This window comes from Ranitomeya variabilis, chromosome 3 (genome assembly GCF_051348905.1).
Source record: "Ranitomeya variabilis isolate aRanVar5 chromosome 3, aRanVar5.hap1, whole genome shotgun sequence".
Classification (NCBI taxonomy): domain Eukaryota; kingdom Metazoa; phylum Chordata; class Amphibia; order Anura; family Dendrobatidae; genus Ranitomeya; species Ranitomeya variabilis.
Window position 1 is genome coordinate 212,460,667 of NC_135234.1, and position 27,553 is coordinate 212,488,219.

The 27,553-nt window shown below is 43.5% G+C and overlaps 1 protein-coding gene across 3 annotated transcripts; it reads right to left on the reverse strand.

The window, feature by feature from the left end:
• Positions 1 to 1,155: 1,155 nt before the first annotated feature.
• LOC143815651 (Krueppel-like factor 15) lies at positions 1,156 to 22,007 on the reverse strand. 3 transcript variants are annotated; one of them, XM_077295129.1, is made up of 3 exons: positions 21,675 to 22,007; positions 13,960 to 14,993; positions 1,156 to 7,621 (listed from the first exon to the last, which is right to left on the reverse strand). In XM_077295129.1, exons 2-3 carry the CDS (start codon positions 14,904 to 14,906, stop codon positions 7,447 to 7,449), a joined length of 1,122 nt encoding a protein of 373 aa, XP_077151244.1. In that variant the 5' UTR covers positions 14,907 to 14,993; positions 21,675 to 22,007; the 3' UTR covers positions 1,156 to 7,446. The 3 variants fall into 3 exon arrangements, with proteins under 3 accessions (XP_077151244.1, XP_077151242.1, XP_077151243.1); XM_077295127.1 differs by having other exon boundaries at positions 21,765 to 22,006; XM_077295128.1 differs by lacking the exon at positions 21,675 to 22,007 and adding an exon at positions 21,293 to 21,424.
• Positions 22,008 to 27,553: the final 5,546 nt, after the last annotated feature.

Consider the following 27,553-nt stretch of genomic DNA (forward strand, 5'->3'; position numbering starts at 1 on the left):
CCCTCTTGCTTGAGGGTGTCAATGATGGCCTTCTTGACATCTGTCAGGTCGCTAGTCTTACCCATGATGGGGGTTTTGAGTAATGAACCAGGCAGGGAGCTTTTAAAAGCCTCAGGTATCTTTTGCATGTGTTTAGAGTTAATTAGTTGATTCAGAAGATTAGGGTAATAGGTCATTTAGAGAACCTTTTCTTGATATGCTAATTTATTGAGACAGGTTTTTTGGGTTATCAGGAGTTGTAGGCCAAAATCATCAGTATTAAAACAATAAAAGACCTGACAAATTTCAGTTGGTGGATAATGAATCTATAATATATGAAAGTTTAATTGTAATCATTACATTATGGTAAATAATGAAATTTAACACTATATGCTAATTTTTTGAGAAGGACCTGTATAATATGAGTTTCTCTTTTTGTATTGAAGAACGGAAATAAATTAACTTTTTGATGATATTCTTATTTTGTGAGAAGCACCTGTATATTATTGAAAGTTTCTTAAAACCTCATGACATTAAATGGATGCTATACAGTGGAAACCTCCATCCACAGACTTTTGATCAGTTTTGCATTCTACTAGTCTATTTCATACTTTATTTTTTGAAGTATCAGGCCAATGCACTTGGCCTTGAATAAACTAATGTAATCCTAACACCACATTTAATGTGCATGGGGATTCTGCTTTCTTAGCATAAATCCTAAATTTAAGACAAAAATTAACCCAGTCTTATAGAGCTGGTCTTCTTCTGGCACAAAAAGGAGCAATTCATAAAAGCTGTTTGCACCAGAAAATTATTTTTTTTTTACTTTTGGCGTTTTTTCACCCACTTTGAAGCAGCTATGCCAAAATTGGCAGAGTGTGGGAGGAGTCAGAAAGGGAGACAGCATGACTATAAACCAGAAATGCTACCCCAGTCCACAACTGGAATACCATTTCTAGTGAGGTGCACATCGGTAAGATGCACTGAATTCATTAAATGGCGTGCACCTCTTAATGAATTTTGCCCATTTTATTCCAACTAGTCCTTCATTAAGACAGGCATATGAAATGCCAGTCTTAATTACTTGGATCCACAGAGTGAGAATCCTCTTGGATGGCATCTAGCTCCACAAGCCAAAAAAGTTGCAATTGTCATAACGAGACCACCCTTCCATTTTATTGCTTAGTAAGCACCAAAACAAATAGTCAGCAGAAATCAGTTTAAGTAGAGACATCATTTATTATGCCAAGGCAACAACTGGAAGAAACGTGATGTTTATTAAACTTGTAGGACAGACTGTCTTATAAAGATCAGGATATAAAAATAACTATACAAGGTTTACAGATAAAAACATGAGAAACAATGACACCTTTTTATTTCTTTTCAGAGTCACCAATTAAAGCCATTATGAAAATCTGATAAATATGCAGCATGAGCTAGGTAACGGCATGGCATGAAAGCTGCCCGCTGCTTTTGGGTTTGCTGCTATCACCATGTTCCTAATACAGCTTTGAGCATTACTGATAAGCCTTAGTATGAACACCTCCTAACAAGCCTGTTTTCCATGGGACAGTCTCATGAATTTTTCTATGCAGTTGCAGTGTTGGGGATTTTTCATGGGAGGAAAAGCAAGTGCTTAAAGGAGTTGTCCAGTACCTTTATATTGAAGGCTTATCCTTAGGATAGGTCATTAATATCAGATAGGTGGGGTGGATCAGCTGTTCCTGGTCACAGTTGGATGTGGTCATTTCCGGAACGGAATATCCCTATTCATTCCTTTAAGTGCTCCATGATTTGGAATCCAACCATTGGAGTGGCATGCATTCTGGTCGTAGGAGTATACTGGCTAAATACCCTAATCTTTCTAAAGGAAACCTTTCAGTAGCTACATGCAGCATGAACCAGGGGCAAGAGGAATCAGTGTCTGGCTTAGCGATCGCAGACGGGCATGCTTTACTCTGAAAGTAACTTTTGAAAGAAAACAGTTTGAAGAGTTGGACAGGGACTACAGGAAGAGCGACAACTACTCAGATGTAGCTGCCAACCAGCTTCTCCTCACCCAAGTTGATGGATAGGTCTTTTCGATATATATACATAAGAATGTCATGTCAATCAACTGGAGAGGGGTAGGGAGAAGCTGACATGGGGTGTCGCCGGACTAGTCTGGTCTCTCCCTATGGTCTTGGACAGGAAAGATACACCTGATCGCAACCGCACAGCCAGGCTCTGATTTATGCTGCCCGTAGTTAAAAAAAAAGGGTTGGTAGATTTACAACCATAGCTAAATTCGCTGGCGCTCCGGTACGCCACTGATAAAGATGCCTCTCCTATGCCAGTCAGTGTCGGAGCAAGGAGCAATATCTGCTTTAACAAGTGGTGGTACATTTGGTCTGAGGCCATGCGGGAGAAGGAGGATCCCAGCCGGGACAGCGGGACAGAGTCTCAAAATTGTGACTGTCCCGCTGGATCCGGCACGGTTGGGAGTTATGCAGTAACCATACTTTAAAAAAAAATATAGACATAATGGAGAGTCCCATGCACAGGTTGTAGCAGTTACTAGCTTGGATTTTTCAACCTGTGGTAGAAAGCCAAAGATATCGAGCATAGAAAAGGACTGGTAACACAAAGTAGTGGTACTTGAATTTTCAATAAACATTTCAAGAACCAGCATACAATTACATTTCAGCTCCAATTACAAACCAATGGAAGCTAAGAAAACAATTATAAAAGAATTACTAATTTTGTCGCCCCTCCTTCTCAAACATCAGAGTCCGGCATGCCATATGTCACACAGGATAGACAATTCATGAATTACCGTACAATTTAGTATGCCAAATTTATTCTAATTATAAAAAATATCTCTGAATGTACTGGCGGACAGAACTAGTTGACATTATTGAAAGTCAATTTTCTTTCTAGACACCGCACCATTCGTCCATGAGCTGTTTTTGGTGTCACGGCTTAGTCTGTTGCTGAGAAAAAAGCAAATCCCATTCTCTAATCTCATGCAATCCCTCTAAACATTAGTTATTATGTTTTTCTAGCACTTGCAATTAAATCCCCTGTAATATTTTGCCCAACATCAATAGATCAATGTTCAATTGTCCATAGTGACGCAGCATAGATTTAGGCTAGGGTGACATGACTATATTCTCTCACCTGAGAAAATCAGCCCGATTATGCTAATCACACGCTGATCAGATTTTCTCAGATGAGAAAAAAAAAATTCTCCATTCAGACTGCACTCAGATGTCAGCCAGGTGTAATCTGGCTTTTACCATGGACTCATCGAATTGCATGGCCAAGTGCAATCCAATTTACGGATGCAAATTGTACATTCTGCAATTTTTTTCTTCGGACAGGCTCTCTCCAAGAAAAAAAAAAAATCGGACATGTGCATGGCCCCATAGCATAACATTGGTCTGAGTGAGATCTGATGTCCAAAAATACGGTTGTCTGAACGAGCTCTAAGGGTATCACATCTCAGCATGGATTGTAGTAATTTTCAAGAAGCCATATGGTGATTTTTTATATCTAGAATGTTAAGCCTAAAGCCCCGGATGTCACTACATTGCTAAGAACAGACGCTATTGGACAGAATTATGACATTTGCTAAAAGACAGCCTGACCTTTTTACCATTTGCCACCAACCACAGTGCAGCTTTTATTTTCCAAGCACTATAAGAAATTAAAGCTGTGCTTTGATTGGCTGACATTGGCAACAAATGTTTTTTTCTAATCAAAACTGGTTCATAAATCTTTCTCGACATCTTAAAAAAGGACAGGACAAGTAGCATAAAATGCGATAGTGGTTGAAGGTGTTCTGAAGAAAAAGCCCATGGCAGATAGGAGATGGTATAGCACAGAATATTGTGAGACAACAGAAGTAGCCAATATGTAGTTCCCCTTTAAAGCTACTAAAATAAAAAAGGTACTATGTGGCATTTCCCCAAACATATATATCATTATCTAGGTCTACAAATTCCATATTAAACATTAATTCTTTTCCTCAATTGGAGACTATGAACTACAGTAAATCCAGGGGCTGTTTTGGATGGGGCTGTAGAGGACCATCCATGAACGTAACAGACCATTGTCAGAAGATAAGCTGCATTGCAAACCCACAATCTGAAACAACCCCTTTAAGTGCAGTTTACCCAATATCCCTGACAAGTGCCAACATTTTTCAAGAACGGGTTGGTGCATAGGACAGATTTAACAATATCATCAATTTGGCATTTTCATAGCAAACTTATCTGTCCAATACTACTTTTTTCCAGCAATGATAAAACCCATTTGTTCCACCCATGTCCCCAAAATATGTTGGGAGAAAAAAAAAACCATACATATAGTAAATGAATGAGCCAAGTCATATTATCAATGTCTGTATGACACTTCTGATCCAGATTGCATGATGACAATGCTCTTATACCCATAACATAAATGCCAATGAAGGTAGATCCCTCAAAATTGTTCCATGCATTAAATATCTACATATTCATAGAACTTTCTCCCATGGAACTCAGGAATAAAACTATATAATAACTGAATATATAGAGAACGACTCATTTCAGGATGCTCAGTTGAGGCAGGGCTTGGGTTCTCGGTGGGATAATATAAGACGTCCATTGGAAGACTGATGATTTCAGATCCAAATCCAAACCAAAATGTAGAAGAGCAGCAGTAGGACCCGAAGAGTACACAGCACCACAGCAAAAGTCAGTCTGTTGTCCACTTTGCTCTATGCAGCTGTGTGCACAGGCTTTATCTGTCATTAATAAGAACTGCACAGAAACTTCTAAGTAGAGATATCACAGTATCAGGAAGACCAAATCTGAAAGTCCAGGCAACATTCACAGATCTACAGAAGATAGTTTGAACCGAGCGAAAGTCTTCTAGAATTATCCATAAAGATGGGATAAATTTACATAGAGTTTAACATTCAACCTTGTCATGGAAGAGAAACCACAGTAATTTTTAGATTAAGTTTGGTTTGCAGGTGGATGGAATATAGCTTTTAGACACAGTCCTTTTAGTAATACTTGAATGTTATATACACGGAATAGACTTGGAACATTAAGTACCCAAAGAAGATCAGTAATGGTGGGAGGGCATCTTACCTTAATCAATGCTAGACTTGACATGGTCTAGATACTTGGGCCAGGAGATCTTTATAGCAATTAGTTTACTGTATCTGAACAGAAAAGGGTTTCTCACAAGAAAATAGAAAAAAATTGGAGTCAGAGTCAACAGGACTGGATTTTCCTTTTCTTTTTCAAAAGAAAATAATAGTGCATACAAAAGAAAAAAAATGTACATGGTCGACATGACCCAGTTACTCATGACATGAGTAAGACTGCCTAGTGCAGTCGAAACGCATCAACTGGGTCATGTCAACCATGTAAATTTTTTCTTTTGCATGCACTATATTTTCTTTTGAAAAATATTTTTTTTTTTCTATTTTCCTTGATGTGAGGCCAGGGAGAGGCTGGTGTCTGAGCCCCAGGTGGATGAGCATAGAGGAACTGGGTGAGCTGGAATGAAGTTTCTATAATGGTTTCTCACAGGGTCTGCACAACCGTTTTGACCCCGTCTCAAGAAAAAAAGTCTGCAACCACTGCGAGGATGAGGAATGAATCTGGATTGTGTGAAGTACGCACACCATCACAATTCTTCTGTATTCCCCCTGTGAATGGGTGGATTTAATACTTGAGCTGACCCGTTCACTTGTCTCACCTGATTTCTCTCAAGAAAAGAATTGAGAGAAGAGGAGGTGTCTAGCCAGCAAGTATGCAAATCACATACATAAAGTCATATGAATGCTCACCGACATGGCGCATACAGGGGAATCGAGACAGTGTGTACATTGCATGATGTCACAATTCTGCAGTCACAGAGTGATTGTAGACTTTTCTTCCAAAACTGAACAAGCCTTTTATAGGGGTTGTCCACTATTTGGACCACCCCTTCTCAGTCATCACATTCCATCCGCAAAATAAAAATAGCTTATACTCACGTCCGGTAACATTACAATGACCTTCAGCACTGGGTTTTGCCGGATGTGGTTATGACACGAGCCCCGCAGCCACTAATGGGCAGCATCACTCATGAAACTGGCATTCTGAAGAAGAGAGCTGCTGGAGCTCTCTGACTAAGGCCACGCTCACACTTTCAGTATTTGGTCAGTATTTTACCTCAGTATTTGTAAGCCAAAATCAGTAGTGGAACAATCAGAGGAAAAGTTTAACAGAAACATATGCACCACTTCAGTATTTATCACCCACTCCTGGTTTTGGCTTACAAATACTGAGATAAAAACTGACCAAATACTAAATATGTGGACGTGACCTTACTCTGAATGCCAATTATATCCAAAGGAAGTGAAAGCCATGTGGCCACTGATTGGCTGCAGGGCTCTAGTGGCAGGTGCCAGCGCCGCTGAAATGGCACCAGAGGCAAGTACAGGCTATTATTTTAGGTGGGGAAATATGGTGATTGACAATGGAATGTCCGAGTAGTGGAGAACCCCTTTAAAAATTAGTCAGTGTTGCGACTTTGTAACAGTTTTGCATTGATTTTCTGAAAAATTTATTTTGCCACGTGGCCCCACTCTTATAAGAATATATCTATAACCCGTAACTATGAATGCTACAGAACTTAAGATAATTAAAAGATATAAGAAGCTAGCCCACCATGCACGATCTTCTTAAACGCTTTGTGTAAGTAACATTTGTTACAGTAAGCCCATACCTTGAAACGGTAAAACGGAAAAAAATAAAAAATTAGTGTTACAAAAATGGCTATTTTTGAACTGAAGTAACAGTTTCCAGTGAGCCTGCTGCAGCCATACTGGGTATACACAGGCCATTCTATGTTATGGTATACAGTATCGTGTAATGTAAGTGCACCAACCTACATTGTAAGTCCTCTGATTTTATCTTATGTGTATTTACTTGCTGATGATCTTAATATCGGCAATAAAAAAAAGAAGTCAACGCAACAACTGTCTTCATACAACAGGGTCATAAAAGTAACAGCCTTTAAAATGTGTAAAATCTGTAGAAAATTACAGATGCTTATGGCATTTTATATGAACAGACTACTTGGCAAAGTCTGTAATGCAAACCAAACAAAACAAGTAACAGTCAAAACAAAAAGAGGTAGGGCTATATTCACAGGTATTCGTTGCAGAACCTCTACCCAAGACAAGAGAAGAGACTCATTGAAAACAGCCAAGTAAACCATTGTACGGTAACTTGGCTGGAAGCTAATATCTACGTGACTAAGAGAGTAGTGTCAAAAAACTCCCTTGTAAGCCCTACTGATTCAGTATGGGTTAGTCCAGTATGACCCATTGGTTTGCTATATTGTTCCTTCTCGAAGTTCACATCATAGAAAACGGTCAATTTTTAAAAGCAGCAACTTAATTCACGCTGGTCGGCTGGTGAAAGTCAAAAAAGAAGGAGGTTAAGTGCTGGCACGTGGTGTCCGACATCCACCAACTCTCTGGCCTCGATGTATCTTCATGTGTTTGGATAGATGGTCACTGCGGGCAAACTTCTTGTCACATACTGTACACTGATAGGGTTTTACTCCAGAATGGGATCTCTTGTGCCTTGAAAGTTCGTCAGAACGGGAAAACCTACAGATCGCACAAAATAAAAACCAAAACAAACAAGACAGGTTGATCAATATTCCAACATTGCACATCTCACACATATGGAGACATTTGAACATCTACCCCCATTTTATAAAAGCTGAAATGCTACTTAACCCTACTTGCTTTGCTTGAAACAATTCTCTGCACTTCTCTGCTTCAGACAGGGTGAATTGGCACTATGGAATACTTGGGACCCAATTCATGATGGTGTTTTCACCAAGATTCAAATCAAATGCCACAAAATTTTTCCACAACTTGAAGTCGTGCAAAAATGTTGCATCTTTTGGCATTTTATGCCAGTCCCAGCCAGCTTCACCAAAATGGGACATAGCATAGTGAGGCCCAACTGTCAGCCATAAAAATTTACATCACTTTAGTGGCATAAATTTCTCCACAAATGTACTCTAGTCTTTGACTTGAGGAACATTTCTGGTGGAAGGGCACGCCAGTTGTAAGGTGGTCCTGATTCATTAAGAGGGGGGCACCACTTAATGAATTAGGCACACCTCACTCCAGTGGTCCTGTTCATTTAGACTGGCATACAAGACATAATTTTCAGATCTTTAAGCCTACTGGAAGAGGACTTCTCTACAATGTCTGAGTGTCTGCCTCCAGAAGGCGACAGTGATGTATGACACAGCACAAGTTGACTGTCATGTAGTCTCCTGCTTCTAGGGCTATATGGATTCGATCTGAGGGAACATGTGCACCACTATTGCTTTCTGCAATACTGAAACCCAATCTAGTGCTGGAACAAATAACAGCTGATTGGTGAGGTTGTTGGACGTTGAATCCCCACCAATATGCTATTGATCAGAGGTGTCAAACTGCATTCCTCGAGGGCCGCCAACAGGTCATGTTTTCAGGATTTCCTTAGCATTCCACAAGGTGCTGGAATCATTCTGTGCAGGTGATTAAATTATCACCTGTGCAATACAAGGAAATCCTGAAAACATGACCTGTTGGCGGCCCTCGAGAAATGCAGTTTGACACCTCTGCTATTGATGACCTATCTTGTGGCCTGGATGACCCTTTTAGGTCTGCTTATCGCAGGTATACCTTGACATTAGTTTTACAGTACTGTACATTCTGATGCTATCTCCTGGACGGAATTAACTATACGTGGACATTTTTATCTAACCTGTATGAAGAAGGTTACATAATGAGCATTGTATGTCGGGAACTGCGAGAAAGGGAGTCATTGCTACTCTCCTGATGATCAAAAAAAATAAAGTCTGACATTTGTTTTTCATCCTCAATGTGCCGCTGCCTGCAAACAGTATGATCAGAGTAATTAATCTTTAATAAATTGCATTGACCTCCAGCTGGCAACTACTGGATGTGCTGCTCTTAGAGATCACTAAAATCACTCAAACATCACAGCTGAAAATTGCTGCTAAGTACCAGAGATTGATACTACTAGATCCCAGTTGGCAAAGTCCTTGTGCAATGGAATTTGTTTAGTGATTCACGGCAAAAATTCAAATTTTTAGCACACGTTTTCTTACTAAACACAGGACACTGAACGGCTTGTCATTAGTGATGAGCGAACGTGCTCGGAAAAGGTGTCCGCTCATCAGTAATGACATGCCATTCAGTCTTGCATAACTCACATTTATTTCAATGTAGTAATCAAACGGGTATATAAATGGAAAATTTGTTCCTGTGTTTGGTTGCTAAACTCCTGATATGATCAATGAAACTTACAAGCCCGTATATAAACCCCTTTAAAGATATCTTTTAGTTTAATTAAATAGATTTATATCGACGGAGAAGTATGCCATGTTATTTTAAAATGTAACTTTAAAAAAAAAAAAAATTTTAAAAAAATTAAAATTTCCATATTGAAGGCACTTTTGTTTTCTGTATTGGGGTGTAAACAGTGCAGCATGGTCCGTGGGCCTTCTGGTAGATGCAACACAAGGGGCTTTCCAAAGAAATGTCAGATTATTACAGGTTTGAGGAAGCAACGATGTGTAACCTCTTTAATGACATGGGAGCAAAACACTGATATTCCATGTGCACAGAATGATTGTATTAATAATCATTTTGTGGGCATGAAAATGCAATCTGCCCATGTTAACAGGCCATTACTATCTTTGCTTTTCTAGGAGAACACTAGAGCAGTCAACTTACATACTCTGTAATGAGAATGACAGGGCTCTGCTTATTCTATCCTAGTCTAAACAGCGAAGTTGACTAGTCAGCTAGAAAAAGGGATGTATCCATCTATTGTCATTTTTCTTTTAGCAGTGCAAAAACTGGCATATTTATGATTTTTTTTTAATATAGTACCAATAAACAGTAGGTAACACATACAGACATGGACAAACTTATTGGTACCTTTCTGTTAAAGTAAGAAAAACCCACCATTGTCATAGAAATAACTTGAAACTGACAAAAGTAATTTTCAATTTACATTTACTGAATATCAACTAATGAAAATCAGACATTGCCTTTGAATTGTGGTTCAACAGAAAAATAATAAATTAAAAAAACTAATGAAAATGGCCTGGACAACAAATGATGGTACTCTAAAGGTACCTTCACACGAAGCGACGCTGCAGCGATAGCGACAACGATGCCGATCGCTGCAGCGTCGCTGTTTGGTCGCTGGAGAGCTGTCACACAGACCGCTCTCCAGCGACCAACGATGCCGAGGTCCCCGGGTAACCAGGGTAAACATCGGGTTGCTAAGCGCAGGGCCGCGCTTAGTAACCCGATGTTTACCTTGGTTACCAGCGTAAAAGTAAAAATAACAAACAGTACATGCTCACCTGCGCGTCCCCCGGCGTCCGCTTCCTGTACTGTGTGAGCGCCGGCCCTAACAGCAGAGCGGTGACGTCACCGCTGTGCTTTTACTTTCACTTTAGGGCCGGCGCTCAGTCAGAGCAGGAAGCGGACGGCAGGGGACGCGCAGGTGAGCACGTACTGTTTGTTATTTTTACTTTTACGCTGGTAACCAGGGTAAACATCGGGTTACTAAGCGCGGCCCTGCGCTTAGTAACCCGATATTTACCCTGGTTACCAGCGTAAAACATCGCTGGTATCGTTGCTTTTGGTGTCAAACCTGACGATACACGCCGGTCTGACGACCAAATAAAGTTCTGAACTTTATTCAACGACCAGCGATATCACAGCAGGATCCAGATCGCTGCTGCGTGTCAAACACAACGATATCGCTATCCAGGACGCTGCAACGTCATGGATTGTTGTCCTCGTTGTAAAGTCGTTTCGTGTGAAGGTACCTTAAGAAAAGATTGAAAATAATGTGACCATAGGGACATGTGAAACCAAGGTGTGTCCTGTAATTAACAATCTAAATGGTAACTTGCATTTATGTGCAGGCCATTCGCATTTGTTTGTTTTGCTTTTATATTTTTCTTTTGAACCACAATTCAAAAGCAAGGTCTTATTTTCATTAGTTGGTAATCAGTACATGTAAACTTGAAAATGACTAGTCAGCTTCAAGTTATTCCAGTGACCATTGTGGGGTTTTTCTTACTTTTACAGAAGGTTAAAAAACAATTTTGTCCACATCAGTATTATATAAAAAAATTTAAAAAAAAAAAAAAAAAAAAAAAAACATTTTGTAGCTCAATTTCTATTGTAAGAACAGAGAAAAATGACTTATACAGAGGATACATCTGTAGCGTAATGGGTACAAACAGAAACCCCACTGACTGTAATGGGTCCATCTGGATTTTCCGGGTAAAATATATACATTATCAGTGAAGCAGTATTTAAATCCCGCGCCAATATCACTGGTAGCGGCCGGCCGGGCGTGACCAATCAGCGCAGCGGGGGTTAAATCTCGCACCAATATCACTGATTGGTCACGCCCAGCCGGCCACGACCATTCAGAGAAGCGTGGTTCAAATCCCGCACTAATTCGCGGCCGGACAGCGCCTGTCGCTGATTGGTCTCGCCAGCTGCCCGCGACCAATCAGCAACGTGGGATTTCCGTTACAGACAAAATTAGACGATTATATAGTAGATACCCGATGCGTTAGAATCGGGCCACCATCTAGTATTCATATAAACATTGGTGCTTACATTTATGTTTTAACCCATTGGACACACTACCATTGTTTTTCTCCTGTCTTTATTTTAAGAGTCAAAATTTATTAGTCATCTATCGCTGTATGACAGCTTGTTTTCTACAGGATGACTTACAGTTTTCAAAGACACCATTTATTTTACCATATGATAAACTTAAATACGGGGAATATTTTTATTCTCTCCCTCACAGACTGTCCTCCATGTTATTCTCTCCCTCACACACTGTCCTTCATGTTATTCTCTCCCTCACACACTGTCCTCCATGTTATTCTCTCCCTCACACACTGTCCTCCATGGTATTCTCTCCCTCACACACTGTCCTCCATGGTATTCTCTCCCTCACACACTGTCCTCCATGTTATTCTCTCCCTCACACACTGTCCTCCATGTTATTCTCTCCCTCACACACTGTCCTCCATGTTATTCTCTCCCTCACACACTGTCCTCCATGTTATTCTCTCCCTCACACACTGTCCTCCATGTTATTCTCTCCCTCACACACTGTCCTCCATGTTATTCTCTCCCTCACACACTGTCCTCCATGTTATTCTCTCCCTCACACACTGTCCTCCATGTTATTCTCTCCCTCACACACTGTCCTCCATGTTATTCTCTCCCTCACACACTGTCCTCCATGTTATTCTCTCCCTCACACACTGTCCTCCATGTTATTCTCTCCCTCACACACTGTCCTCCATGTTATTCTCTCCCTCACACACTGTCCTCCATGTTATTCTCTCCCTCACACACTGTCCTCCATGTTATTCTCTCCCTCACACACTGTCCTCCATGTTACTCTCTCCCTCACAGACTGTCCTCCATGTTATTCTCTCCCTCACAGACTGTCCTCCATGTTACTCTCTCCCTCACAGACTGTCCTCCATGTTATTCTCTCCCTCACAGACTGTCCTCCATGTTATTCTCTCCCTCACACACTGTCCTCCATGTTATTCTCTCCCTCACACACTGTCCTCCATGTTATTCTCTCCCTCACACACTGTCCTCCATGTTATTCTCTCCCTCACACACTGTCCTCCATGTTATTCTCTCCCTCACACACTGTCCTCCATGTTATTCTCTCCCTCACACACTGTCCTCCATGTTATTCTCTCCCTCACAGACTGTCCTCCATGTTACTCTCTCCCTCACAGACTGTCCTCCATGTTACTCTCTCCCTCACAGACTGTCCTCCATGTTATTCTCGTTCTAGTATATGTATGTAGTTTATTTATGAACGCTGATTGGTCGAGGCCGGCCGGGCGCAACTAATCGGCGGCGCGGGATTTCGGTTACAAACAGACCCTTAGACAATAATATATATATATATATATATATATATATATATATATATATATATATATATATATATATATATATATATATATATATATATATATATATATAACATTCTTTAAGCTTTTTGATGTTGTACAGTAATTTTTTTGTGGAAAAGGATATACTCTCATTCAACTCATCCCATCATAATTCTATTTATTATTAAAAGGTCTGTTCATTCTTTTATTTAATCGTCTAATTAATGACAACTAGGATAGGTTTTAATTAATTTTTTTTTCTCTTTAAATTCCTCCTTCTATCACCCACTAAATTGAACTCTTCTGCAAAGGGGGCATTAGGATTCATACAAGTCCTCCTCTCTGCATAAACAATATATGCCACATCTGTTTATTGAACGAGGCGAGGCCTCGGTGTGAGCCATACTATCTGTTCAATATATGGATGTCCCATGGACAGCATAGACAGTAGGATGGGAAAGCCCATGACACCGACCCGAGATGAGCAAATTTCTCTGACTTGTCTGTGGCATCAAAAAAGTAAAACAAAGATAATACTCAACTGTCCTAAGCCAGCCATTCAACATATTTTATTATTTTTTATCCCCGCCCTGGCCAAAAGTCCCCGATTTACTGGATTCCTATTAATCAAAAACTGAAAATTTCAACCTCTGGCAAATCAAAAATGTAGGGAAAATTTGTATGAATTGTATTCGTTACAAATCAATTTACTCATCTCTTGTACTAAATGTTTGTATTGCATGAGAATGGCTGGTGGCACACATAGGTACCGATGACAGAGCAAGGAGACAACTAAAAAATAGTAGTGAACTCAAGTTCAGGATTTTTTTTTTTTTTTTTTTTTTTTTTTTTAAATCTGGCAATAACTTCAAAAACAAGATAGCATATGAAGTGTAGTCATGTATTTGCAACTAAGACCAATGAAAGATTTTTTTGTTTTTTTACCTCCATCCACACTCTGGCCACGTGCAAACATAAGGCTTCTCCCCGGTGTGTCGCCGAAAGTGGGCTTTCAGATGTGAACTTTTGGTGTACATTTTGTTACAACCAGGGTGACTGCACTTATGTACTCTGATTACAGCTGGAGCACCCTTCTGGATTTTTTGCTGCCCTTCAGTGACAAATACCCCTCCTAATGTCAATGGTCGGACAGCCACAGGTAGAGGAGCAATTCTAACATACTTTTGGTCCCCTGCTGAAGTAGGCCCTGGGACGGGAGTTAGCGCCAGGCTTTGGCCCTGTACACTGATTACAAGCTGTGTGAGTCGTACACCACCCGTAGAGCTTTGTGCCAGAGAAGAAACATCGGGCATTGGTTGGATTTGAAGGATGACAGGAATACTGTCGGTTGTGGAAGATGGACTGGCTGAAGTATCTGAAGTTAGTGAAGGTGATAAATCCTCAGTTGGTGGAGTTGCATCTGTGTCTGACGCCTGCTCACTTGTCATGCAGTTCTGAACCCATGTTCCAGGCATTGGTTGCTTCTCAACCAGTTCTTCTCGGATGAGGTCCATATTTTCCATCAAAAACTCTTCAATTTCCTCTAGCGTAGGACTGAAGTCACCAGAGATCTGGGCACAAAAATCTGGGAGTTTTAACTGTGCCATTGCAGTAGCTTCCTTTGGCTCTTCCACTGCCTTTACCAATTGGGATAGAATAATTCCTTCCATTTCTTTAAGGCCACCGTCATCTACACCTTTCTTTTGTGAGGAGACAGTACAGTTATCAAGCTGTTCAGCCAGAGATGGAGAGGAAGTTCTGGCATCATCCTGCAGTAGAGTGAGCATTGATACATCTCCAGACTGTGGCACAGCCATGTTTTGTTGACACGGAGAAGTGGCATTAGAGAGATCAGAGGCCGAGAGTGGTTCACTACAGATTAGAGAAACCATTTTCCAGACCGATTATACCCCAAGATGGGGTGTGAGACTTCCAGGAAGTAATCTGTACGGAACCTTAATGTGATGACTTTCAATGATCTGCAGAAAAAAAAAGAAAATAACGATTTAGATTGGAAGAGTATGTATTATATAAAGAGGTCTTATGTTTACCACTGGAAAATGCTAGTGGAGCCTTTACAATGTGCACTGTGTCAACACCACACTACAACTTGCAATAATAAGAAACTGCACATTTAAACAGGACGTTTTACTGGATTTTTTCCATTTAAACTGAGCACCGTCTCCACAGATTCTGTAACCGTTTATCCTTTTTTCCCCAGTTCCCCTACATTCAATAGTTATAACCCCTGGTACTAAAGAGCAGACAATAATAAATTTCTTCCTTCAATCAACTGGGTGTAAACCACAGATCTTACAGTATTTGTGGGCTCTTGCTTTTCTCCTCTATATCCAATCAAAACACAGCCACGTCATAGAGGGGCGAAAGCAAATGCTCACAGAGATCACAGCTGCATCCTGGCTCAACTTGTCCTCTCTCCCCAATCGCTGCATGCTTTCCTGTACTGCAGCGCTGCATTGCCAAGCTCATCTGTGTTACAGACGATGCGCTGCTGTTCTATAGTGCTCCGGCTCTCCAACACTGCTGCTCTCCTGTGCTCCGTCACTTCAATAGCAGGACAGGACAAGGCGACTGCGGAGTTCTTAGTGTGTTCACGGCAGACAAATCAAGTTTCAGGAGAACACGCTGAGCTAGGATACAGCTGTAACCTACTCTGTGGGTGCTTGCCTTTTCCCCTCTAAGATGCAGCCATGTTTTGATAAGCCAGTGTCATAGAGGAGAAAAAGTAAAAGTCCATAGAGAAGTTCTGTGGTATACAGCCAGTAGGATGAAGGAAATATTTACACCATTATTACCACAAGAAAATAAAAATCTGTGGACAAAAACAGACTTAAAACAAGGCTATGTCTTGAAAAAGGTGTTTGTTCTGCACCGAAACGCATAGATAATAAAAACTTTCCCGTTATCCTATTTGAAGATTCTTTATTTCAGCAGCACAGGTCTTTTACAAGTGTTCAAACTTCTTAAAGGCGTTTTCCTCTTGTAGTAACACCTTAGGTGAGCACAACCATTTGAGTCTCTTATCTCATATTGGAGGGATCACCCTATCGTGCCCTTTTTTGTTCCACCCCTGCATAAATTTCAATTGGAGGAGGCACTCAAGAGTAAATTTAAAAAATCCAGTGAACGCCTTCAAACAAGACCCATGTCCTACTTTGTAACCACTGTTTTACATTACATTGCCCGTACAAAAAAAAAATCTGCCACTTTGCAAAAAGACTACAAGAAAACCTTGCTCAGTCTCATCCATAGGAATGTGGGTAACTTGCTGAGCGCTTGGGGTCCCAGTGGTCAGCAAGTTATTCACTTTCCTATAGACAAGACTGCACAGGGTTTACTTGTAACCTGTCACCATGGACGGACAATGCTTGACTTTCGCTTCATTTATGGTCTATGGGACTGCTGGAGAACGGCAGGTGCAGTATACCTCCGCTCCATTCAAGGTGGGGTTACAGAGCCCTGATCTCGGGATGGCTGGGGTTATGGAGAGGACTCCCAGCAATCAGACATCCAGTAATGAGAATTACCCCACATATTGTCTACGGGAAAGGCAAGTGCGGTCCTCCGCCTTCTCTGGCAATCCCTTTGACAATGAATGAAGAGAAAGTCACCTCTCTCTGCTCTATTCATGACGGGAATGTAAAGCCCCGATCCTGAAATCCCTGGGGGGTCCCAGCAGTTGCAACCAGTGGGCTCGCCCATCCTATGGATAAGGAATAACTAGTGATATTAGGAGTCTTTTCATACTTTTATGTACATAGACAGGGCGCAGTCTGTTAAGTATACAGTAAGCTTTGGGAACACGTTACATAACCGCAGGAGAAAACTTGCTGCGTCCGGCACATTTGATTCAGGATTCAGCTGAACTGAAATATCCGTGAAACTGAAAATAATTAAGATTAGATCACATGTAAGCAACATCGGCTCTCCTGCTTGTGCGTCCACCCGCATCGGTCCAGCACATCAAGAGTTATGTATTCGGACATCCTGGAACCTCAGGAGGTGGCTCTACAGACATGGGCTCACACAACCATAGCTGCTTAACCCTTGTGAGAAAGGAAGAACATTACCTCAGAATCACAGCTACCATCAGCTCCTTTATAGCCAACACTAATCAAAGTCCGAGCCCCTTGCACTAAGTGACCTTGGTAAGTGGTCAATGGCAAGAGGCACGGTGGCAACACCACTTTCCACACGGATCATTTTTGCTTCAGGTTTTTTTTAGTCACTAATGATTCCAGGAAATGGGACTGAGAAACCGATATTATCTACTAAAGCGATATTAGAAATGCTATCTGGGGGGGATAGAAACAATGAATAAAGCAATATGAATAACAAGTAAAAAAAAACTCAGATTTATCAAGACTGGAGGTTCATACGCCGGCCTTGATGAAGGATGAGCTGGAGTAAGATATCCCTAATACAGTAAGAGGAGTTCACCGCCAAATGGTGTTTCCTACATATGCAAAAGTGGACCCCAAATGTTTCCAGTAATGTAACATAAAGCCATATAGTACTCACCCTCCCCACCACTGCTCTGGTCTCTGTTTTGGCCGCAGCAGTGAGGTCATGACTACATCGCTCATCACCGCTGTCGGCAATCACTGAGCTCAGCGGTCTGTGTTCTCAACAATGGTGGAATTGCTGAGCTCAGTGACTGGCGACAGCGGTGATGAGCGATGTAGTCATGATATCACTGTTGCGGCCAAAACACAGACCATAGCAACGGCAGGGAGCCAACAATGGAGTGGGGCAGGGTGAGCACCATATGGCTTTGCTATTTTACATTACAGGAAACATTTGGGGTCCACTTTTCCATTTTCCAAAAGAATAAAACCTCTTTAGTGAATTTAGCACATCTTTCAGCTGTCAGACACCAGAGTAAGAAATTTACTCAAGTCATGGACATTTTGGTGAATCAGACACCATGTTTTGCCACACCATTTATTCAAAATGTTGGCTGTGCTGGAGAAAAAAAATCCAAAAATCACAACATTTTTGTGCAATTTGTTACTGCAGTTTTTTTGTTTTTTTAATTGTCTGGACAATTTTTTAATCTTGTGCAATTTAATTTCCTTATAGCTTATTCCCACCCACATCAACATAACGGATCCTTTAGGCTGCCTTCACATGTTGCAGTTTTATTGCGATCTTTTTCGGACATCACATAAAAATTGCTATTTTTTTGCTGCGACTTTTGAAAAATTGCGAACAGGTGCATTTTGGGAAAGCAGCTTGTGTGTTTCAGTTTGATTACTTTTCAGCACTTTTGTCAGCCATTTGGGCTATGTGCACACATTGCGGATTTTGCTGCGGATCCACAGCGGATTGGCCGCTGCAGATTCGCAGCAGTTTTCCATGCGTTGTACAGTACCATGTAAACCTATGGAAACCAAAATCCACAGTGTACATGCTGCAGAAAATTAAGCGCGGAAACGCTGCGGTTTATTTTCCGCAGCATGTCAATTCTTTGTGTGGATTCCGCAGCGGTTTACACCTGCTCCTCAATAGGAATCCGCAGGTGTAAAACCGCAGGTGGAATCTGCACAAAAAAACGCAGTGCATTTTACCTGCGCATTTTGCAAAAATGGTGAGGAAAAATCCGCACACGAATCCACAACGTGTGCACATAGCATAAGAATAGGTGCCCACTTGTCAGGAACCGGCAGCTCTTTGTGCGCAGCACATGTCCGCTACATGAAAAGCGCTGCCGGCTATTGAAAGCAGGTGATTCCGCATGTGATCATAGAACTCAATTTAAAGGTGCCCATAGCCCCTTCTCTTGACTACCCCTGTACAAACTCAGGGCCAAGCAATCATGATTTCAACATAAGAGGGGAAAAAAGCCACTTTCACACAAGCGTCAGTGGCTTAAATCCCTTGAAACAAAAGGGATTAGTCCTGTTCCTTCTCTGCCAGTCCGGGACTCGTCAGAAAGTCCCCATACATATCAGATGCTGGGATCTCTCATCTTGACAGCTGAGGGTACCGTCTCACATAACGATTTACCAAAGATCACGACCAGCGATACGACCTGGCCGTGATCGTTGGTAAGTGGTTGTGTGGTCGCTGGGGAGCTGTCATACAGTCAGCTCTCCAGCGACCAACGATGCCGAAGTCCCCGGGTAACCAGGGTAAACATCGGGTTACTAAGCGCAGGGCCGCGCTTAGTAACCCGATGTTTACCAGCGTAAAAGTAAAAAAAAAAAAACATTACATACTCACATTCCGGTGTCTGTCCCCCGGCGTTCTGCTTCTCTGCACTGTGTCTGCGCCAGCCGGAAGCACAGCGGTGACGTCACCGCTGTGCTCGCTTTCCGGCCGGCCGGCGCTCACAGTGCAGAGAAGCAGAACGCCGGGGGACAGACACCGGAATGTGAGTATGTACTGTTTGTTTTTTTTTACTTTTACGCTGGTAACCACGGTAAACATCGGGTTACTAAGCGCGGCCCTGCGCTTAGTAACCCGATGTTTACCCTGGTTACAAGCGAACGCATCGCTGGATCGCTGTCACACACAACGATCCAGCGATGACAGCGGGAGATCCAGCGACGAAAGAAAGTTCCAAACGATCTGCTACGACGTACGATTCTCAGCAGGATCCCTGATCGCCGCTGCGTGTCAGACGCAGCGATATCGTATGGATATCGCTGGAACGTCACGGATCGTACCGTCGTAGCGATGAAAGTGCCACTGTGAGACGGTACCCTGAGATCCAAGAAAATCAGCTATGTGCTTTCAACATCCATGTATTACATTTGCTATAAGAAAATGAATTAATTGACTTATTAGAAGCGTTACCTTACTCAGAAATTAGAATGGAACAAACAAGTAACAGACAAGCAGAGCGTGAATTTTTCTGGTGCGGCCTATGGTGTAATGTCTTCATGTGGGTGCGTGCAGAGACCGAGATCTAGCTGCTAATTTTGGCAGCTGGTTTCTTGTAACTCTGCCACGTGATTAGAGTCCAGACTTACCCTCATTCATACCAGCTGCTTACAGTGTGGCATATACTTACATGACACAGCTCGGATCTATTATTGGGATGGCCACACAGCAGACTGGATGTGACTCAACAATATTAGAATTGGGCTAGGTGCAGACAGCCGTATCAGAGAGAATCGAGTTATCAACCTCGATTCAGAGTGCGATCCGATTCCATTCTGTTAGTCCGTGGAAATTGGGCTGCACTCAGATGTCATCCGAATGCAGTCCCATGGTTTACATGGACTCATTGACTTGCATGGCCAGGCATGCAGTGAATATTTCCTTGGACTGGCTCTGTCTGAGGAAAGAAATCTTCCACAATAGCAGCGGCAGTGCCCCGATAGCAGCGGCCTCTTTTGACAGGATCTGAAACATTGGACAGTTTTGGACATTGCTTAGTGGAACAATGAATGCTACTGCAGCTGGATCCCATTAAATAGTAAGGTCCCAAAAGACAATTTTTAATTTTTCACAAATTTTAAAGAGAACCAGTCTTTAGGTTCCCAATACTTATGGCATAATGAACTTACATTGATCATCTATGCAGCTGTGCACTATAGATGACACTCTGCTGCAGTCACGATCAGCGTGGTCACCAACCATGGCTGGTTAACCCCTTAGATGCTGCTGACCATTGAAAATTGCTATTTTTATAAAATGATTAGATTTGGAAAATTTGGAGGGACAGTGAAAGGTCACTAAGAGGGTGAAAATTGACACAGATGAAAATGTGATCCAAAACATTGAAACAGTCCGTGGATACTTACAAGAAAAATCACTATGTCTGAACGAGGTCTTAACACGTAACATGTTCCTCTCGTGAGTCCAAGCATGTCCACTCTCCGTCCCCCCAGTCCGACTGACAGCTGCAGCCTGTGAGACCTGAGCAGCAGGACGGACACCGAGGAGCTGTCAGTCACACTAGGACGGCAGAGATAGAGTTAAACTTTCAAAAAAGCCTTTGTCATCCACACTGACAGATTTTCAGTTAGTACACCAGCCTCATCAGGTCTTAGAGATCTGTTTCACAGCACTTTGTATCAGATAACAGATCTCAGTACAAGCAGTGTGTGGCAGCCTATGACGTGACTAATAATGTGCAGCAAGTGCACCGAGTTCATAGTTTTGGTTTAATTTGCACTTTGTAAGAAATTGCGGCCCCAGAGACAATATTAATAACTGCCCCCTTTATGTGGTGGAGACCCCTTTACCTCCCAGACAGCTCTGCCCTCAATGCAACACTCTGATTGGTTCCCAGGTCTGTTCTTACCCTCCATGCTGTCACCAGTGCAATCTGCAGGAGACTAGCCCCCCGCACCTATGGGGACACACCCACCCCGCGTGACAGCAGCCATCACAACACTGCAGGCCTGCCCATCACTTCGGGAACTTCTCCCACCGATCTACGGCGGCGATCGTGCCCACGTGCGATCGTTCCAGCGCGCGCTCTCGCCCAGCGCACGGGGTCGGGCACGATCCGCTCGTGTATTGTCACGCATGGCGGCCGTGGGCGCGTACACACATGCCTCGCACAACATGTCAACACGTCAACTTTCCCGCACAGGGAAACTTTGCAGAACACCAAACACTAAAGTCAAGTCCTGCGTCTGCAGAACCGGCTCATGTGCACGAGGGCGGAGAAGGAGCCTCACCTGTCCCCCCGCGCGGCCCCTCAGCGCTCCCCCAGGGCCCGCATGGCGCTGCCGCAGCTCCTGGCTTCCATGCTGGCATTCAGCACTCACATGACTAGGGGAGGCTCGATCTGCAGCCGTGCGCGCCCATTGGACAGCATCAGAGGGGCTCGGCTGATCACCATCACTCCGATTGGCTCTCGTACTTAAAGGGCTCGCCTCTGGCCTGCAATGTTACGTCAGAAAAAGGGGTGCGCGTGTTAGAGGGGCTACAGTTGTACATGAGGTGGGCTGTGGGCTCCATGTGCACCGGGCATGCAGGGTGGTGGCAACGGAGAAAGTACGGAGCGTAAGGTTGGGGCGGGGACTGCACCGTCAGTACACGTGTCTGCTCGGGGGGCGTGTCCTCCTGGCATTTAAAGCGTCCTGCTCCATAGGAGAGCTGGCTCCTGCACCCGGGCCTGCTGCTGCTTTGTGTACGGCTCCGGCAGCCACGTGGCTGCTCCGGGATGATGACATCGGTAGCTCCGCTGTCACTGCTCTCTCCCATATTAGTCACATCAGGGGAATCCCAGTGGTTTCATAGTGAGGATTATTCCTGGAATGAGTTATTTCCACAGTAACTAATGTGTATCTGCCCCGCACGGCCCAGGATGGCGCGGATCCGCCGCAGTCCCATACAGTTTCCATTTACAGCTGCTCCTTGGTAGCACTATGGCTACGATCAAGTGTAGAAGCTCCTGAAGAGGCTACTTTCACACTAGCGTTGTTTTGCATATGTCGCAATGCATCGTTTAGGAGAAAAAAACGCATTCTGCAAAGTTGTCTGCAGGATGCGTTTTTTCCCCATAGATTTACATTAGCGACGCATTGCGACGTATGCACACACGTCGCAACCGTCGTGCGACGGATGCATCGTGTTTTGGCGGACCGTCGGCACAAAAAAAGTTACATGTAACTTTTTTTGCGCGTCGTGTCCGCCTTTTTCGACTGCGCATGTGCGGCCGGAACTCCGCCCCTCCTCCCCGCTCATCACAATGGGCAGCAGATGCGTTGTAAGACTGCATCCGCTGCCCACGTTGTGCTAAATTTAGCACAACGTCCGTCGGTACATCGGGCCGCCAGGTGTCTCACATAGTAAATATAAGAAAACTGACTGAACAGCAATCTAGTCTGAACTGGTGCATAACCAGAAAAGTCATATAGCAAATAGATCAATGGCTGCACTCAAAATTTACTGTGCTAAGGCAAGGAAATGTGCAATACATGAAATGTGAATAGCATAATGGCTTGTGAAATGTATGAAAAAACACATGAGATGCTTAGCACAAGATTTGGCCAAAAGTTGTGAGCCCATCCATCAAACGTCAAGGTCATCTCAAAACGGATGGGTACCTGAGCTGACTGCCCTGTGATGACAATCCTGATGTTTCCTACCATCGTATCTCTTCAATAACTTGATGGGTCTTGCAATACTGTCGTCTTGTCCACTATTATGGCGACAATACGCGATCTTTATTTAGGGGACTCTATATTTGTAAATATGTATTCTTTGTAATATGTTATGTGCTCATGTTTTGTGATACCTTGTATATTTTGTTTTTGTTTCAGTAAGGTTTGAGAAAGACCCAGTGGGTCGAAACGTTACCTTGAAACACTTGGTGTTTGTTCACAATAAAAAACCACGTTTTTTTGGCTAACAAAAATTCTGAAGACTTCTTTCTTGAGTGCGACTGTTGCTGTACAAGCCAATCTGAGGCTGGCAGCTGACGTCAGTCGCAGCGTGCATGTCGCCGGCATCTGACGTCATGGTCAGTCGCCGGCGAGTGCACGCTTCAGCTGCGTGGAGAGAGAAGGAGCGCGGCCAGGTAAGCAGAACTTTTTTTTTATTATTGAGAGCGACGATCCGGGGGGCCCAGGGCAGAACGCTGGACACGGGCAGAACGCTGGACACAGGGGCAGAACGCTGGACACAGGGGCAGAATGCTGGACACAGGGGCAGAACGCTGGACACGGGCAGAACGCTGGACACAGGGGCAGAAAGCTGGACACAGGGGCAGTACGCTGGACACAGGGGCAGAACGCTGGACACAGGGGCAGAAAGCTGGACACAGGGGCAGTACGCTGGACACGGGCAGAACGCTGGACACGGGCAGAACGCTGGACACAGGGGCAGAACGCTGGACACGGGCAGAAAGCTGGACACGGGCAGAAAGCTGGACACGGGCAGAATGCTGGACACGGGCAGAAAGCTGGACACGGGGCAGAATGGAGACACAGGGCAGGATGACAGACATGGCGGCATGACTGGAGACACTGCATGATTGCAGAAATGGGGGCATGATTGGAGACGGGGCAGAATGGTGATACGGGCATGATTGGAGACACTGGAGGCAGGATTGGAGACAGATGGGGCAGGATCATGGGGCAGGATGGATACGATGGAGACAGATGGGGCAGGATGGGGAGATCATATGGGGCAGAATGGATACTCATTAGGCAGGATGGGAGAACATATGGCTGGAGCCAGGAATGAGATAAACGGGGCCAGGATGGGGAATATTATTATCATAGGGGCTAATTAAGGGATATTATTACTGAAGTGATGTATTTATTTTATTTTTTCAGTACACTGTTTTAAATGGAGGGGCGGTCCTATTACTGTGTAGAGTGACACTATGTCGCCTTCTTCATGTGGTGTAATGTAGAAGTTGGGAAAATTAAGTAATGTGTTCTGCAAGCGGAACTCGAGATAACGGTATTATTTCCTGCAGAGACGAGTCCTGGCTGGATGAAGTGATGGCGGTCTGTGCGGGATGAAAGATGAAGGACTTCACCTAGAGATGTCACTGGTGAGTCAGTGTGTTACCTATACACTGACACTATACACTGTATACTATATACACCGGTCCTGTGTATAATGTCACTGGTGATCACTGTATTACCTGTACACAGACACTGCATACTAAGTACAGATCTCCTGTGTATAATGGCACTGATGGTGATAGTATTGTGGGTTTTTTTTTTATTATTGATCAGTATTGTAGTATTCAGTCACTATGTGGTGGTAATATGTGGTCTGGTCATGATGTTGTGGTATTTGTTCCTTGTATTTGATATTATTCGATCACTGTGGTGGTAATATGTCATCTGGTCATGGTGCTGTGGTATTTGTTCCTTGAATGTGGTATTATAGGTCATTTTAAAAAATGAAAAATAAATAAAAATATACCTAAATGGTATTGCATATTTTAACAAATATTTAATAGGTTACAGTAGAGTAGGGCCTGACCAAAAGTGTCTACCTTGTCATTTTGGTGGCTTAAAAAATCTTTTGGCCAAAACAAAAGCTGCCGGCTATATGTGTGATCTGGTGATGGGAACTGTCAATGTGTGATAGGTGAGAAGTGGAGATTTTCCAAGAGAGAGCGGTGGGACTGTGGACAGTTTGAGGGGTGGAGCGTGGAGGCAGGGCTGGGGTGGAGCCTGGGCGGAGTCTCAAGGGGGCCCCGAAAATTTTGCCAGTATGGGGCCCCGAAATTTCTAGTGGCAGCCCTGGTCAGCTGACTATCGCAGCTGACATCCGGCACTATGTGCCAGGAGCGGTCACGGACCGCCCCCGGCACATTAACCCCCGGCACACTGCGATCAAACATGATCGCAGTGTTCCGGCGGTATAGGAAAGCATCGCGCATTGATGGGGCTCCCTGCGTGCTTCCCTGAGGCCCCCAGAGCAACACGATGTGGTCGCGTTGCTCCGAGGGTCTCCTACCTCCTCCTTCCTGCAAGCCCCGGATCCAAAATGGCCGCGGGGCTGCATCCGGATCCTGCAGGGAGGTGGCTTACCAGCGCCTGCTCAGAGCAAGCGCTGGTAAGCCTGTAGGAGTGCACGTCAGATCACTGATCTGAGACAGTGCACAGCAAAGTGTCAGATCAGCGATCTTACACTATAACATGATGCCCCACCGGGGTAATGTTATAGTGTAAAAAAATATTCACATGTGTAAAAAAAAACATATATGTATATATTGTTCCCATAAATACATTTCTTTATCTAAATAAAAAAAATACAAGAAAAGTACACATATTTAGTATCGCCGCGTCTGTAACGACCCGACCTATAAAACTGTCCCACTAGTTAACCCCTTCAGTGAACACCGTAAAAAAAAAAGCAGTTCAGTGAGCACAGCTACACACTCGGGACCTACAGTGGGACATTCTAAAAAACCAGACCACATTAATTCTATAACCATTATGTATTCCCTAGATTGATGGAGAAATGTCAGCAAACAATCCAATGGGGTCCCTTGGGTAACAAAGGTGTCATAAGTAGTTACCACGGACGCAAGCACCACGGGATGGGGGGTTCACCTAGGTGACAAGGTGGCTCAGGAAGTGAGGAGGGGCCAGGAGCTTGAGGTATCATCAAACCAAAAAGAGCTATTGGCAGTGAATTACGCACTGTTAGAATTCCTGGACATTCTACAGGGTCACCATGTGCGGGTTTTTCGGACAACCAGGTAGTAGTGGTCTATATAAACCATCAGGGGGGAACCAGGTCCAGGCCCTGATGAACATAACAACATCAAAAATTTTCAGTTTGGCAGAGAAAAATCTCCTATTCCTATCGGCACTACACATTTGGGGGGTAGAGAACTGAAAGGCAGACTTTTTAAGCCGCGCTCGGTTAAGACAGGGCGAGTGGGCTCTAAATCAGTCAGTTTTCGAGCAGATTGTGGAAATGTGGGGACTCCCTGTAATAGATCTGTTTTCCAGTGTCAACAAAAAAAAAGTGAGGGTCTTTTGCTCCCTAGATCCCAGAGGGATCCCTGAGACACTAGATGCTTTCATGATTCCATGGACTCAGAGCCTGACATATGCCTTTCCCCCAATTGTTCTCATCCCAGCAGTTCTACGGAAAATCAGGGAGGATAAATCAAGAATAATTCTGAAAGCCCCATTTTGGCCAAAAATAACCTGGTTCTTCTGGCTGAGGATGGTGTCAATCACTGATCCTTGGGTCTTACCGGAACTTCCGGATCTTGTTACTCAGTGACTCGTGTTCCACCCTCGGTCAACGAACCTTCATTTAACAGCATGGAATTTGAAGAGGTGCTGTTGATGAACAGCGGATTTTCTCAAAATTTGGTTTCCACCCTACTGAAGAGTAGGAAAGCTGTTACCACGAGGGCCTATGGTAAAACCTGGAAAAAGTTTCTGTCCACTTCAGAGAGGAAACATGAATGTGGCCAAGTACAGAGATATCCTGGATGAAAACCTCAGGACCTCAGACTTGGCCGAAGGTTCACCTTCCAACAAGACAATGACCCTAAGAAAACAGCTAAAATAACAAAGGAGTGGCTTCAGAACAACTCTGTTCATTCTTGACTGGCCCAGCCAGAGCCCTGACCTAAACCCAATTGAGCATCTCTGGAGAGACCTGAAAATGGCCACAAACATCATCCAACCTGACGGAACTGGAGAGGATCCCCAAATCCAGGTGTGAAAAACTTGTTGCATCATTCCCAAGAAGACTCCTGGCTGTACTAGCTCAAAGGGGTGCTTCTACTCAATACTGAGCAAAGGGTCTGAATACTTATGATCATGTGATATTTCAGTTTTTCTTTTTTAATACATTTGCAAAAATTACTACATTTCTTTTTTTTTCAGTCAAAATGAGGTGCAGAGTGTACATTAAAGGGAACCTGTCACTGCCAAAATCGAAGGTGAGCTAAGCCCACCAGCATCAGGGGCTTATCTACAGCATTTTGTAGTGCTGTAGATAAGCCCCTGATGTATCCTGAAAGATGAGAAAAAGAGGTTAGATTATACTCACCTGGGGGGGGTGAGTAAAGTACTGCAGTGCCCAGGTGCCGGGCCTCTCTGACCTTTCCCGGCGC